At 38.5% G+C, this 17117-nt stretch overlaps 1 protein-coding gene across 2 annotated transcripts in view; it reads left to right on the top strand.

Moving 5' to 3' along the window:
- Window positions 1–17117, top strand: part of NEGR1 (neuronal growth regulator 1) — an 808008-nt gene that overhangs the window by 315428 nt on the left and 475463 nt on the right. For both annotated transcript variants that reach the window (XM_040987281.1, XM_040987282.1), the window contains exon 2: window positions 15135–15367. In XM_040987281.1, coding sequence (XP_040843215.1) covers window positions 15135–15367 — 233 coding nt within the window. The remainder of the gene's footprint in view (window positions 1–15134; window positions 15368–17117) is intronic.

Raw genomic sequence — 17117 nt, 5'->3', positions numbered from 1 at the left:
AATGTTTCCTCTCATTCCTGCTCTTCTTCCCTCCCTCCCATTCCCCTCCACCTCTCCTTCTCTCTTACTCTGACATGTACAAACACACAGAACACACACATCACCATTCTTGGAGCAAGAATAATATCTTGAAGCAACAAAAGCTTAGCAATAGCCAAGAGTGATCATAGTGAAAAAAAATAATAATACAATTGAGGGGAAAAGACCTAAAATAACCAACACTATATTTAAATATTTGAAATACAAGGTTGTTGGCTTTAAGTTATTCATCATTTAGTAAATATAATGTAAATCAAGGTCCTAAGACTCATCAAAACTGTTGCTCTATAGTATTACTTTCAAGAGACTGATTATTTAGGATGTATGATGATTATAACATAGTTTTCTGTGTTGGTGTTTTTGTTTTTTATATTTTCAACCATGTTAAGCATAGAACAACTCAGAGAGCACTGAAGAGATTTTATTAAGTGTGGTAATTTAAAAACCATTGTTTTCATGGAGAATGTATTTGGTGCATTACCTTAAGCTTTTTTCATATATTTATTGGTCATTTGTATTTCTTCTTTTGGGAACTGTCTATAGAGATACTTTACCCATTTCTTAACTAAATTTGTTAATTCTTTATTATTTCATTTTCTGAATTGCTAATGTATTTGGATATTAATTCTTTCTCAGTTAGGAAGATTGCAAAAGTTTCTGCCCATTTTGTCAGCTGTCTTCAGTCACCTGCTTGTATCCTTTGACACACAAATACTTCAAAGTTTGTTATAATCAAGTTTGTTTAGTTTTGCTTTTATTGCATGTTTTTAAGGGAATTTATGTAAGAAGTCATTAGCTACACCAATGTCTTGACGTGTCCCCCTACATATTCTATGAACAACTTCAAAAATCTTATGTTGTTGATCCCTCTTGAGTTAATTTTTGTGTGTATATGAGAGGGATGCGCGAGAAAGACTGCCGAATAGGTTCTCACTGGATAGGGTGATTTGGTTAATGGGGAGGATATGGGGTAGGATTATGGTAATATTGTTTATGGGGATGTTTATTATCAGTCACTTTGATGCGTGGGGGGTTTGGGTTTCTGATTGAAGATGGAAGGTGAAGTGTGGAAGGGGGTTTGTTGATGGTGACTCGTGAGGGGGGTATAATAATAGGGTAGGAAGGGGAGGATTGGGGGGATGGGAGATGGTGTAGCGAGGGGGGGGAAGGAAGGGAAACGTATGTGTGTGGGCAGGAGGGGGAATTAAATATATGGTAGTATTGTTTGCTGGAAGGGTAGGGTGGGGTATGGCGGAGATACGGGGAGACTATTTTTGGATGTTACGGATGGCTGTTGGGGAGTTAATGGGAGGTAGAAGTGCGCGGGGCGATGGGGAGGGGGTGGGTGATTGGGTATGACGTGAGGGGGTGTGAGGGGGGTTAGTGGTATGGGGTGTGGTGGATGAAACAGGATGAGTGGGGGTTGGTGGACAGAGTTGGGGTTGGTTGTGGGGGTTTAGGGGGGCTTAGGATTCCTTTGCTATCTTGGGTCTCTAGTGATTCCATATCAACTTTAATTTTTTCCTAATTTAGTGAAGAATTTCATTGATATTCTGATAAATTATATTTTTGTTTAAGGGAGGAAAAGACAGAATTAAGACTTTTATCTTTTTTTTAAGCATTCCTGTGTTATCTTTCCTAATATGGCAGAGAGTAGATCTGTGCTAGGACTGTAGGCTTCAGTTTGCATTTTCTGCTTTAAAATATCATCTTTGCTATACCTCCTTAATGTTTATATACCTCCTGAATCATATAGTAGGTCCTGGACTAAAATGGAAAACCTGCAGGTAATAAAGCAAACTGATAATTTAGAATATGGATGTGAGACAATAAATACCCAGTGATAAATGCTTTGAGAACATGTGAAGTTTCATAATTAGTTTTAGTTTATCTATGAAGAGTGAAGTAGGCTGACCAATTGATAGAGGATTGATGATAATTTGGTTGGCTGCTCACTGGAATGTTTTTAGTTTATCATTATTTTGGATGTGAAAAAATCAGTGATATTCCTGTAACAGGATTCTTGTTTTTATACCATTGATTGATGTATGAAAACAAATCCTTCTCATGGTTTCCATCTATACAAAAATCCAGAAAATAATACTATTGAAACCTGTTTAAAAGCATGAAAAAATTCTGTGATTTGAGTTAAAATTTATGTAACTAGACGAAAATAACTGAGTACAGTTATTGTTAATTCTATATATTTTGAGGTTTTTAAAAATCAATTATCAAAAAATGGCAGGCATGTGATTCATTAATCATATACCAGTAATACAAAATTCCAAGATACTTTTATTTCACAAGGATTATCTTTATATCAATTTGCATACTAATTGCATGGCAAAAAATAGTGTTATTTAAGACTTATTTTTGTTTTAATTTTTTCTTTAATATTATTTACATAATTGAGAGGGATGCACATCCATGTGGGCCTCTGATTAGGATGGGGAGGGTCAGGCTTGGAGCAAGGTGTCTGAGACAGATGTTTCTTTTTTCTTCTTCTGTGTCTGCAGTAGAGGAGGGCGAAATTACTGCTCTTTGCTGTCAAACAAGATTAGCACCCAGGGCTTGGGGAAAATGGTCATTTGATGATGTCTTAGAAACTCCAATGTGGGGAAGAGTGTTCTGAGGATATTACTTGAAAGAATCTAATAGTTCTGAGAGTTGGTTTCCTTGCTCCAGGGTTGAGAAAAATCTTTCAAAGATCTATTGGTTGATAAAGTCCATCTTAGTGCATCTACCAACCCAGGAAAATGATATAAAGCTTTGCCATCCATTCTCTGATAAAGCATTTGATATTCCCTGTCATGTCCTCCATGTTCTTCCAGGAATGCTGTATACTGCACAGACATCAGCAACTGAAGCTCAGTCTTGATACATGCACTCCAATTTGGACAACATATTTGTGATTTTTCCTTGTATTTGGGTCTGTGCCCAACAGTCCAGTCAGGAAGTCCCCCAAGAAACCTCTCCTTGGGTAACCTCAGACTTACTCTTATGTGTACCTACCAGTGTAGGAAAGGTCCACTCTGTCACCTGCACAAGCCAATGCATATTATCGGTGGATAAAGCTGCCTGATCAGTTCTGCTAAAGCCCCATATCTCACACAAAATGATGGGTTCTGCAGCCCAGCCCAGCCAGCCCTCCACAGACCTCGTCCTCATGCATACCAATGTGCCACAGCCTATTTGGGCAACCCCAATAACTCCCACCATGCCTACCACCAGCTCCTGTTTCTAAGTGCACCAGCCTCTGCTGCAGCCTAGCTTGGCCAGCCCACATTCCATCCAGCTCTCATGTTTACTCATGGTTGCTGAGGCTTAGTTCAGCCTGCCCCACCTGTGAATTGGTCCTCCCATATGCTGACAGGTGACACTATCTTGTCCAGTCTTGCTTGTGCAAGCTTTAGTTCTTGTGCTCACCAGCAGTGGTACAGCCTAGATAGTGAGTCCTCAGAGTTTCTCTAACAGATTCATTCCTGACTCCCGTGTGTGCTGCCAGGTGCTTCAGTGTATCTCAGCTTATGTTGGCATGTGTCACAGTCTAGTCCAGCTGGGCATAGCACATATCATATCATGACTCTCTTGCATGGCACTGGGTGCTGCCACTGGATCAACCTCACATGTCTGTGGATACAGCTCACATGATTGCTGAAGTGCTAGAGCCCTGCCTGGCTTATCCTGTCTCAGCTTTTGTGCTCCGCAGTGGAGTGATGGAATAGCAGGAGAGTTCCCCAAGTTCTCCTACCAGGCCTGCTCCCAGCCCCAAATTCCATGTATGTCAGTGTGTGCAGAGTCCCAGTTTGGCATGGTCTGCCTTCAGTCCTGACCATTGCATATACTGGTGGGTATTGCAACCTGTCATCACCTGGCCTGCTCCCAGCTGTAGCTCCCACAAGTGTCAAGTGGGCTCTTATCAGGTGAGTTCTGCAGTCCAGCATGGCTTGGCCTGTGACCACCCCCAGTTCTCCAGGCAAACTGTTGGGTACTACAGTTCCACAGATGAGATCCCGCAAGTCCCCTATAGAATCTACCTCCAGATCTAGTTCTTTCCCATTCTGGTGGGTGCTGCAGCCCAGTCCGATGTGGCCCAACACTGCTGTAACATTCATGAATGGGCACTTAGGCCTAGCCTAATCAGCCATACCCCCAGAATGTGCCAGTGGGCTTTGGGTGATGCTATTTAGTCCATCCCAGGTCTCCCCTGTGGATGGGTGCCTTGGCCCAACCTAAACATGTCCTCTGGTTTTCCTCCTCTAAACAGCTCCAACTCAGCTCCCTCACCTACTTGTGAATGCAGTGGCTTGGCCTGTAGAAGACCCCAGAAGTCATTCGTCCCCTGACAAACATGCCTTCAGCTATTCCCATTACAACATACTCCCAGAGCCTTATCCCCAAGCAATCTGCAATACCACTCCCTTGTCTGGGGGTTGGGTGGCATGTCCCAGCCAGGCATTCCCCACCTTCCTCACATTTCTTTAAAAAACAAATAAACAAAATAAGCAACTATGCCAGTATGCTAGTATAGTTAACACAAATTTGGCATTAACCAAGCCCAGAATGTCTGCCACCTACTGGCTGCTTTTCTCCTAGAAGTGTAACACTTGCCTAGGTACATGACAACAGAAATAGTGGCTAACATAAATAGTTGGGGTGTTATTTACATTATTTCTTTAAAGGATAAAAATATGAAGATCAAATTACCTGGAAACAGTGGAAGAATAATAACTCAAGAAGAAAACAAACTAGCAATCTGTTCATAGTTTGTTTTTTTAAGTTGCTGTTACTGATCATCAAATCATTATATTAGATTTTTTTTTGGATATATTCAAAAGCAATGATTGACAATATAATTTTAAACTGGACATATTTATAATAAGAATAACTTATTGGTTTGCAAAGACCTTAGATGATGATAAAAATTAAACAGCAATTTTCAAACACTTATTTAATCGAGACAGAAAAGGAGAGGCAGAGAAATCCAATCTCCTGGCTAATTATCCAAATACTTGCTACAACAAGGACATGACCAAGCTGAAGTTAAGGGCATGTGCTATTCCACAAGGCCTTGAGAAGATCAGTGTATGTATGTCCCCAAGACAGAATTCTAACCACATTCTAGGCTTATGAAGATTTCATTCCATTACTTGAAATTTGACCAAGAAATCAAATCATCATAGGAAATAGTTATCTATACCAACATGTTTATAGCAGCCTAATTTATAGAATTAACCCAGATGTCCATCAACTGATGTCCATATTTTTAAAAAAGCAGTATATGTATATGAAGGAATACTATTCAAAAATAAAAGTAAATGAACTCCTATTCACATACATAGATTGCCATAGGATATGGGTAACAATACTTGACCTTAAATTTATAGTTAGAGTGATTCTGGCTCAAACTTAAACACATTAAATGAGTTAGTTGTTTTAAACCCTTGTTATAATCAGGAAATCACAGTTACTAATCGCATCAGATCAGTATGGCAATTTGCCCCCGGCTCAGAGAATAGGGAAATATGCCCTCTGAATCCCAATAATAAGTGTAATTATTCACTGCACGATTCAGGCTATCAAAATAGTAATTATTAATAAGATGAAAAAGAGACTCAAGTTCAAAAGTATTTTAAACTTTTAGCATCTTTTGAGAAAACATTATGACTTAAATTTTGCAGAAAACAATTGGAAATCAAAACACTTGATGTTTCCTTCAGGTTAAATTGCTAATTTATGTTTTAAGGCATAGCTCAGATTGAAATATGCTTTAGTCAGTTTTCTCTAGAGAGGACAGATAAATGTGGATTAATGGCTACTTTAGTTAATGATTTCAAGGCTAGCTTTAATTAGTTGTGCTTTTTAGCCATTCTTTATTCATAAAGCAAAATGTGCTATGATTGCTTTATACTAGAGGAAAATTTAAGAAAACCAACAGGAATTCTAAAGATTAATATAAGCAGAGAGAAAATGAGAAGAGGGAAAAAAGATTCATTTTTATGCCTGAGTAACTTATTATATTGCAGAGTAGCATATACATAGTTAATATTGGAGCATTGTTATGTTTACATGATCTGCTTCCTATTTTAGCATCTCCATTTGTTTGTAAGTATAATAATTTTATGACAAAAAGACAGCCAATGGAAAGGAACTGAGTTACTAACATTGTTTTTAGTTGATACTCACAAATTGTTCATTCCCTTGTTTGGAGTATGTGCCTGTTTGGAGTATGTGCCTGTTTGGAGTATCTGTGCCTGGCCTTCTCCCAGTGAGGATGGAATACAGAGAATCGTCTGGAGCCAGCAGATTTGTCTCTATCGCTTTTCTTGCTGTGTTTACACAGACCTCTCTCCCATACTGTTATTTGAAACACCTACTGTGTTCATTCCCTTTATAGACCCTGAGGTGAATTTCAACTTCTCCAGGAAGCAGCTGCCAGGGAGACTGCAATGTAGAAAGAACTCTCCCGACAGTAGTTCAGAGCAACTGCCAGTTAGCAAAACTCCTGAAGCCCTTCCAGGTCCAAACATTTCACATTCCAGTTTGTTTTGGAAGAAGCAAGCGCGTTTAGTTGAATTCAAAACTTTCAAAGAAGAAATCACAAAGAATTTCAAGCTTGGTTCATATTTAAGGAAATGAAGCAGTATTAACCTTTCCATAAACCAATTTATTCAGTCTGTAACATGACCTCGATGTTAGGACAGCTACACTTCTGATCATTCATCACTTCTAAGACAAATGATGGAGACAGACACAGAGAGAAATACCCTTCCTCTGCTGATTCCAGAAATGCCTGCCCTAACCTGAAACTGAGAGCCAAGAACCAAGGCCGGTTCCTGTTTTTACAGATGCATTAACAGGGAGCTGGAATTGAAGTTTAACAGCTGGGTCTAAAACTGACACCCATATAGCATGCCAGTTTCACAGGTTGCAGTTTAACTTGCTAATTCATGATGCCAGGCACAAAAACATATTTAAACATTACATGTTACTTAAAAGGGTGAGTTTTCCTTTAAATATTTGAAACTCGGTGAAAAACAAATTGCTAATTTTGTAGATTCCCAATCATCTTTGGCAAAACATGCCTCTGTCCTCACACTTGCCAAAATAGAGAATTAGAATTATTTCTGTGTACGGTAGTCGTAAAAACGACCTTAAATCATCAAATCAGCCATAGTGTTATATAAAGCAATATCACCTGGGACATATATATTAATTAAATATAGCTTACAGATTCTCTAGGAAATAATTGTTATGAAAGATATAAGGGAACACCTTAGGAACTTAGTTGGGTAAAAGGGTATGTAGTCTCCTGTCTTTGATCTCTGCTTCACTCCTCCCGTTTTGGCCTGGAAGTCAAGATATAAAGAATTCCTTTGTGAATAGAATTAGCATGGAAATTTTATATGATTCTGATTGTGTGTGTGTGTGTGTGTGTGTGGTATGCTTCTGAAAGTTCTTTTTGTAGAATGTAAGTTTTTGTAATACAGCACAGAGACAGCTGCAGAAGTATGTGGCCAATCCCTTCAAAAACATTTCATTTTCATATGGCTCAACTTTGAATTAAGTGAAATTGTACTTTTCTTGTTTTATTAATTGGTGCCTTTAATAGGCACTTTCATTAATCAACATGTCTTGAAGAAAAGCTTGTCTTTTTCCATAGAGCTGAATAAATCCTGCTGCACATGGCAGCAGGTAATGATGTTAAGGCTTATGTATTTGTAATGTGTTCTAGAGAAGTAGAGATAGAAGAGGACAAAATCATTCTTCAGCTGCCACAGGCTCTTTCCTTAGCAGAGCTTTCAAAAATAATAAATATGCTAAATATGCTAATTTCCACTAATGTCTCTAATGTCCATCTTTCAGATCTAATTCCAACAGTATCACAGACAGAGTTCGTTAGAATGCTTCCATCATCAGTTTGATCAGCTAACAGCTTTCTAAGTGGGGCTCAGTATTGCCCCACAGGGAACTGTCTAATATACAGTAATTTCTTGAATGTTGAGAAGCAGAAGCAAGCACTCCTTATTACATAGGCATGAATCGACTTCAGCAAGGGTTTATATCATTTACAACTGTGAAACAAAATGAAACATTCAAACTATTTTCTAAATGTATTGCAATAGAAATATATTTGGAACTGTGTAAACCAACCAGAGGACGGAAACTTTAATTATTTGTCCTGCTATGTGGTATGAAATTACCATAGTTTATGCTGAAGAGTATAATTTTGGAGCTGCTTTACTTATTTTTTTAAAAAAGTTTTAATTCACAGTATTCTTCTATATATTAACTTCTCTTCTTGGGTTTTTGTTCCTTTTTTATATATAATAAATCTATTTTATTTTTTATGATGTCTACATAGTCAAGAAGAATGCATGCCCATGTGGAGCACCAATTCGGGTAGGAGGGTTGAGGAATGAGGGAAAGCAGATGAGACGATTATATCCTATCTCCATGTTTTTTTTCCTCTATCTGGGTAAAGAGTGCTGCTCCCAGCAGCCCAAACACATCAGTATCCTGGGATGGGGGATGGCTAACTTATCTCATCCCAGGGACCCTGATGTGGGGCATGTTCTGAGGGTACTGCTTAAGAGGTTTTGGTAGTTCTGAGATGCTGCTGATTTTGTTGATCCAAAGTTGAGGAAACCCTTCCAAGGTCATTTGGCTGACACAGTCCATCTTAGGATCTCCACTAGCCTAGCTATTTGCTGTCAAAGGTTGGCCTGTCAAAGAGCTCTCCTGTTTTTATCTGCCCTCTATTGTACTGGATGTCTTTTGCAGGCCTCAATGAACTTGTTGTCATGTCCCTCTTGTGCATCTGAGCATGCTGTCCAGTGAAAAGACTTGAACCATTAAGGAGACACAGTTCTGACACATGCATATCATAATCAGACCCCAGATCCTGTGATTTTCCCTGTGGTTGGAGTTATGAGTCCAGTGGCCCAGCTTGGGGTGGGAAAGTAGGTCTTCAAAGAAATCTTGCTTAGGTAACCCAGACATGACTCCTGTGTGTGCTTGCCAGTATGAGATCTGGCTCCCCCTATTACCTACATCAGCCTACATACACAATGGCAGTTGCAGTCATCTTGTCAGTTCTGTCACCAGCCCCATCTCACGTGAAAACCGATAGATGATGTGTCCAGCTCATCCCTGGCCACCACACACCTGGCCCTCATGCATACCAACAGGAGCTGCAGCCTAGTTGCTCCTGTCCACCTGTGGTTCATCTATCAACTGAGAGGGGATGGTATTGCATTGTTGTGTAACCACTCCCCTCACAAGCCCCTTTAAAAGGCCTGTGAAGCGGGGCTCCCTCTCTCTCTTACTGATCAGCTGTTTCCGTTACTCTGGCACCTTGACTCTTGGCCTATTCAGGGTAGGTAATCTCCTGAGCATGGTCCCTGTATATTTCTTAGATTGAATTTGTGATCTGTTATTTTAGTATCTTCTGTTAGCATGGTCCCTGTGTATTGCTTTGATTGGTTTGTGATCTGCTATTTTAGTTATTTAATTATTTTAGTTATTTTAGATTGGTTCTGTTATCACCAAGCTTGGTTAATGAAGACTCCTTAATAAAACCTTAGACATGTCTGGTGTGATCTTGCTCCCCGTAATACTCCCACTCTCCTAGGTTTTATGTGTGCTGGTGGGTACTGTGGCCTAATCTGGCATGGTCCACAAAATCTCAGAATTCACTGTTAGGTACTGCAGACTGCCTCGTCTGGTCTGTCCAGTCCCAGCTCATGCTGGTGGAGGCTGCAGCCCAACCTAGCCTGGACTGCCCCCAGTCCCATCCCAAATATGAACCAGCTGCTATTGTGGCCCACCCGAGCCTGTCCTGTACCCTGTCCCAGTTCTCACATCTGCCTGTGGGTGTTATGAACTGGCCCAGCCTGGCCTCTTCCCAGTCCTGACACATAGGTATGCAGGTGGGTACTATAACCTGACCTGGTCTGGGCTGTTCCCAACTTTGGTTTTTGTACTCACTTGCAGGAACTCTATCCTGATAGAGGGGTTCCCTAAGCTCCAATATCAGGGCACCTCCCAGTTGCAGATCTTGTGCACACTACTGGATTCTTGGCCTAGCCTGAATTGGCTTGCCTCCTGTCCTGGCAGGTACAGTCACCTTGCCTGATCAGCCCACACCCAATCTAGCTGTTATCATTGAGTGCTATAGCCCAGTCATGCCTGGCCTACCCCCAAATCCAGCTCTCGCATGGTTCAGCAGTTGCAGAGACATAACCCAGTGTCTCCTACACCTATCCTGCTTCTCATGAGTACCAGTGGGTTCTGGAGCCTAGTCCAGTCTGGTATACCCCAGACCAGGTCATGGTAGAGGAGGGATACTGCAGCCATGTTGAGCCAGTTCTCTGCTCCCATTACAGCTCTTGTGCTCATTAATGGGAACCACAGCCTAGCTAGGGCATTCCTTTAACTTCCTGACAAGGCCTGCTCCCAGCCACAGATCTTGCACATGCTAGTGTTTGGTCTGACCCAGCCTAACATGGCCAATCACTCTGCTTGTCCTTTGCCATCAGATACTGTAGCCTGGCCTGCCCTGACCTGGCCCACCTCTATTCCCAACTTTTGCTGGTGGGTGCTGCAACCTATCCCTGCCTAGTCTGCCTGCATCCCTGGCTTTCATGCAAACAAGTAGGTATGATAGCTTGGCTTAGCCCAGCATCACCTGCACCCTATGATGGCTCTTGTATGTGTTAGTGTGCTATGGTTTCACATATCCCTGCTCAGTGTGCAAAGCTAGAGCCAACCCATATATCTTCCAACAAATGAAGCAACCCAGTCTAACCTGACCAACACCAAGTTGATGCACATGCTCACCAGTGAGAGCTATAGTCCACCAGAGGAGTTCACCAAGTCTGCATACCCACACTCAAACCCATCTCTCATGCATGCCAATGGGAATGGGTGTTAGACATATCCCAGCATAGTCTCCCCCCAATCTTGGCCTTTGTGTGCTTGTGGGTCTTGTGGCCTGCCAGGTAGCACCCTATCCCCAGTCATGAGTTTTGCATGTTCCGGTAATTGGGTAGATTTATTGGTTTCACCTTGAAGGTGTTCTATTTTCCCTCTGCCAAACCACCCAGCCTCAGTCCCCTCATTTACCTGCAGGTGTATTAGTCTGGCCAATTGAAGTCTCCCAGAAGTCACTTCTCACCTGTTGTAATTTCCCTCAGCAGTTTTCCTTCCTAACATTCCCCTTTCCTTGAGCAATTCATAGTCCTTCATACCCATGTGTGTGCAGATCCCCAAGCCCAGTCCTCTGGTGGTGTATCATGCTACCCTGTGGTCTTACCTGTCTGCCCAAGACCCATGCATACCTAGGTATGGGTTCCCAGTTATCTTTCTTGGGAAAGAAAAAGAATAGGTAACTGTGCTACACACTGACATAATTAACAATATTGGGCATTAATCAGACCCAGCAGGATAATACTTGCCTAGGTGCAAGACAACCTAGGCAATGGCCTACACCTTTTTCTAGAAAGACACAGTAAGATAGATATGTCTCTGCAGCTAAGAGTGAGATTCAACTATTCATTAGAAAACCTTTCAATATATTTTTTAAATATGATGTTTTAGTTGTATCTAGATTATAGGTTATGAAATAATTAAATGGATGCCAAATGTGAAGTCCTTAACAAAATATATAACAAAAAATAAGATTGACTGGTAGTTTGTAGAAGTTCTTGAGGTATAGGCACTAAAAGATACAACTTTTGTTCATTGCAAATGGTGGCATATATAAATGATTAGCTCAGGTTGCTATCCATCTTTGATTCTTGCATGTGCCTTTCCTGTGCTCAATCAATTTGAAGCTCAGTTCCTTAACTATTGACTTGAATTACTTAGCATGTCCTCTACAAGCTTTACCAGCTTTAATGTAGGCCATGTGTAGTTACATTAAGTGTATGTTACTGCTAATTTTGTGATTGTGACTTGGTTTTCCCAATTAGCACAAAGGTAATTCTAACATATTTTACCATATTATTCATTTACCCAAAGTATCTTAATTATTCCCTTTGTTCACTCATTGCAGAAATTCACATATGTTTTTGTAAATGAAATATATACATATGTATGTATACACACAGATATGAATATGCTTTAAAATATGTGCTAACATATTCTGTGAGGGCAAGGATTTATACTTTTGCACACCAGAATTCTTATATCAATAAAAAGAGCTTTGGATGCCTGAGGAGTACAGAAATACATTGTTATCATGCTCCCCAGCTCCTCTAACACATCCCAATACACATATCCTGCACATCTTACATCACTAGAATGTTTTAGAGTGGCATGTGTACATCAAGCAGCATATTCGAGGGGAAAAATAAGGTAAAGATGAAGAAGAAAGGAATTAGGGAAAAAGGAATAATACCTGTTCTCAATGAGTATTTATTCTAATGATAATTCAAACCTACACAAGCACACATACACACACATATTTGCGTCTTGGGACTTTAGACTATTTCTTGTATTTTACATACTCATCTTATATTTGACCCTAAATCTATATACACTATCCATATAATTATCATATGATTTTTACTAGAAAGCCATATAAAATCTTACTACTCACTACTTAAAAAATTTCATATGTGGTAGATCCCTTCTCAGAATTATAGTTTGACAAGAACTTTACATGAATGAAAGAAAGCAATTAAAAACAAAACATTTCTTTGTTAGAATCTCATTCAGGAATCATCCCAATATGCATCCTGAAAAAATCGGGGTTAAAATCAGTGATAGTTGTGAAATGTAATTATCAAAGTTTGCTTTCATTCCTTTTTTCCTTTCTTTTCAAAGCAAAGCATTTAAATTCTACACTGGAGTGAGTGGAGGGATAGGACTTGCATTAAGGCTAGTAATTAATCCTTGTGGTTTTCCCAAAAATATTAAAACAAATTGTAAAATGTTGCTGCCTCTAGCAAAAGGGAAATGTATGGTAGAATGCTCTCGATCAAACTTTCACAGTAAAATATCCATTAGTAATTGATTTTCTGCTTCCTTTAGAATAGGACAGGTTAAACACTTGGTCACATTCAGTAAATAAGAAATTACTTGCAGTAATTTCTGCAACATTCTAATCATTTTCCTATTTTTCAAGCTTATTTTAAAAGTCTTTGATCTCCATTACACTGGAAATGATATGAAAAGTGGAAAGAAAAGATAATTATGAATTCAACTTCACCATCAACCAACAGTTGGACTTTTGACAAGTCACTTAACCCAAACATCTCCACACATGTACCGGTGATGAAGGCCATAGAAATCCACACCCTGTTGCCTTGTCAGGTGCACCCAGTGGACCAAGACGTGAAGTTCAGAAATGCAAGAAAAGTAACAAGTACCCAGGAAATTCAGACACTAGGTGGCATATTGCAGTATTATAGTTCCACTTTCCAATAGTGGTATTTTAGGAACCCTTCCCCGAATGATAACAATTGTGATTTTGGGAAATGGGATGTATTTTCTATCCATTCTTCATGTTATAAAGAATGATGATATCCTACAGTTATTTAATTATATCATTAAAGAGATCTCATGTTCCCTACTAAATACATAAAGTAAGGCTTTTTCAATTAAAGATGACCTTTTAGATTACTGGTAGCTTGGATTCTGTAGATGATGAATTTGACAGCAAATGAAGCTGCAGTGTATCTTGCTTGTAACTTTTTCACCCACTGATGAGATTCAGCCAGTTGGCAGCAACCTGCTCTGATGCCTTCAGCTTGCAATTTTGTAGCAGTCTCAGACTGTTCAATTCCCCAAGGTGCTCTGTGGAAAGGCTGTCAAACTCTTTTTGTGTGTGTATGTTTTCATTCAGTAGCTGCACTTTGTACTCATTTAAGAAAAACAACCTTTAATTTGTAACATTTTCAGGATGAAACACAGAATTCCAGACTTCAGCAAAATCAGTGGCGTATGGCTACAGCCTTCTATTCTAATTCTTGATGTGCCTGATTTCCATTAAACACAAAGCTATACTTTAGAATTGTTACTTAGATTATGACATTGAATTTGGCTGAAAATCTGGTCATCATTAGACTTGCTGCGATCCATGGGCTCTAGTTTATCTAGCTAATTTGATCTCTCATGTTTTCTCTGCCTCTACCGTGCTGTTTTGTACACATTTGAATTGCCTATGTCTCTCAGTTTTAGCTGGTAGTGCTGTCATGCCAAGTCTATGTTAAAAATACCTTGTCATCAGCTTGTCACCTACTTTCTCAGACATTTCCTACTATAGGTAATGCTTGCTCTACATTCTCCACACATTTTTGCATCAAGAAACCCTCCTTTGCACATGTTACCTTATCTATAATTTAAACAAAATACTCCTTTCTGGATGGCAATAATTGGTGTGCTCAACCATCTTCATTACTAGGCTAAAAATCTTAGAGAGCAGTGAAGTACATTTTGAACTCTGTAACTGGGTGCCATGTGAATGTTCATTGGATAGGTTAGTGCTTTTCTAGATCAGCTTGTTAAAAAGACAGCAAAATATTACTAAAAAAAAGTTAGCATCACCTTGTTTACCACACCAATCAGTAAACATTACATATAGCTTAGTCAACAAAATGCAGCTTGTAATTTCTGTGTTCAGCTTTACAATTTTGCAAATATTTTGAAGATTAACACTGAGTGATGTTATGCTTTCTGAGTCTGTAACTTCGCCTTCAGAATTGAACTTGACTGAGTCATCCTAACCCATAAAACTTTGCTGGTATAATGTGAAATAAAAGTATAATTTACCATAGGACAATTACTTGTGCTAATTTAAATTGTGTTAATTTATTGTCATTGAAACCAAATTAAAAGGCATTTGACTGGCCTTGAAGTGAAGCACACACACACACTTAAAAAAAAAAAAAAACTGTTTTCAGGTATTGTTTTACATTTGCATTGGGAGTGAAAGATGTGTCAGTATGTTTTGTCTCCCGAGTTTATGTCTGATGTTTGGATTTGGTTCTGTGCTGTTTTTCAGCATATGAGTTAGCATTCAGAACAAAGAGGATATTGTGTCTCATTTTCATTTTGATTAATAGTGTTCTGTCTCTGGAAATTTGTAGGTGTTATTTGGAAGATGGAGCTTCAAAGGGTGCCTGGCTGAACCGGTCAAGTATTATTTTTGCGGGAGGTGATAAGTGGTCAGTGGATCCTCGAGTTTCAATTTCAACATTGAATAAGAGGGACTACAGCCTCCAGATACAGAATGTAGATGTGACAGATGATGGCCCATACACGTGTTCTGTGCAGACTCAGCACACGCCGAGAACAATGCAGGTGCATCTAACTGTGCAAGGTACGCATTTCTAGAATTTTGTTATGTCAAGATCTATACTTAGAAATATCGAATATTTCCTCATAAAATGACTCTGAAGCAACTAACAATGTTAATTGACATATTGCCATTCCCTTCAGTGCTTTATGTTCCTACATGTCATTTAGTGTAGTAACCATTGTAGACACAAATCCTACTTAACAAAGATCAAGGCAAATCCATTAATACCACAATGTGATTTTTAACTAGGAATCATTTCATATATTTTGAATTACCCCCTTCAATAAGTCTTTAAAACCCAGAGTTGATATATAAAATATTAGACCTCTTTGAAATGTAGATGCTAATTGATACAAAGCAGGTCTGCAAGACTGCCATCACACCACCACAGAACAGGTTGTGTCACTTTAATTCACATGAAAATGGAAGGTAGCAGTAGACTTCTAGAGTTACTTTATTGAAATATAAGTAATTTTAAAAATATGTACATATGTACATGTTTTGCACTCGGTTTATTTTCAGGAGATCATAAATTATGTCAGCTAACTTACAATCTCCAAATGCAAACAATACCACCAAAACTTTTTGTTTCTCTTGCATAGTTAAACACAGCAAGTACTTTTAAGAAAAATACAATTATGAGACCAGGAGAAAGGAAAATGTATATTTTTGTTTCTTTGCATCACTTCATTGTGCTTTTTAGATTAATCTTTTGCTGTTAGTTTGGAATTTCTGTATTGTGTGGAGCTTAGAGTGACATTTCAGTGTTTCGAAGTAAGGTTAGTTAAACATGCTGGAATAATGTGATATCATTGCATCAGATTTATACTTTCAACAGGAGAGGTGTATGAGCAAGTTAGTAGTACTATCTTCGACTTTTTCCTTTCAATAAAGCGAGACTAAAAATTAATTTAGGTGTATGCAGTAAGTCTGAAAAAGATGTGAATCTACATCTTAATTAAACTGTATTTCTTTACATAAAGGTAAAGCTGAATTCAAACATAACTTCAATTATGAATAAATAGTTTCACTTTGTGATAAAGTTAAACTTTTAATTAAACAATTAACTTTAAGGAGGAAAGTACAAATTGAAGAATAAGTCAATTAATTTCCTTAGTAGTTTTTCTTATTATAGATTCTTTCAGACTGATGATGTTCATTATTTGAAACTAACAAGTGAGAATACAATAAAGTTTTTGTAAAACTACATCTTCATGCAAACATTAATCATGGACTCCTAAGGGCAGGAGTTTTTTAAATGTAGAAAACTAACATGAGATGATTATGCAACAAAAAACATGCTTTGTTTTATGATATACTGCTTGTTCAATTATATGCTTTTTTATTTTCATTTCTAACTCAAAGATTACAAAGATTTTTATTCGATGAGAAAAGGTGTGCTTGAATTATAATGCTTGATTCACATTGGATAGATTTGCACTTTTAAATTTGGTTTAAATGTCATACATTTGTATTTCAAAAATTTGTAGAAAATGGAATTTAAAAAAGTAACCTGCGAACTTCAGAAAGATATCTCATATTTCTGACTACTAAATGTATCTTCCTTACTTTTATTCCTTCTCTGGTATTCCATGTTAGAGTTATGTTTTTTATTCAAGGTAGGGTCATAGAAGTCTACAGGGCAGATTTATTTCTTATATGATTTCTATTTAAATTTATTTAATAGTATTGCAGAATAACTTTAATGTACAAAGCAAAACTTGTAAAGTAGTAATTATTTTCCTAAGCCACACACTCAATTCTCCCTTTG

The sequence above is a fragment of the Ochotona curzoniae genome, unplaced genomic scaffold (assembly GCF_017591425.1).
Source record: "Ochotona curzoniae isolate NIBS_2020 unplaced genomic scaffold, NIBS_Ocur_1.0 contig_4612, whole genome shotgun sequence".
Lineage (NCBI taxonomy): Eukaryota > Metazoa > Chordata > Mammalia > Lagomorpha > Ochotonidae > Ochotona > Ochotona curzoniae.
Note: the sequence above shows the minus strand (reverse complement) of the source record. Positions and strands in the feature narration are given on the sequence as shown.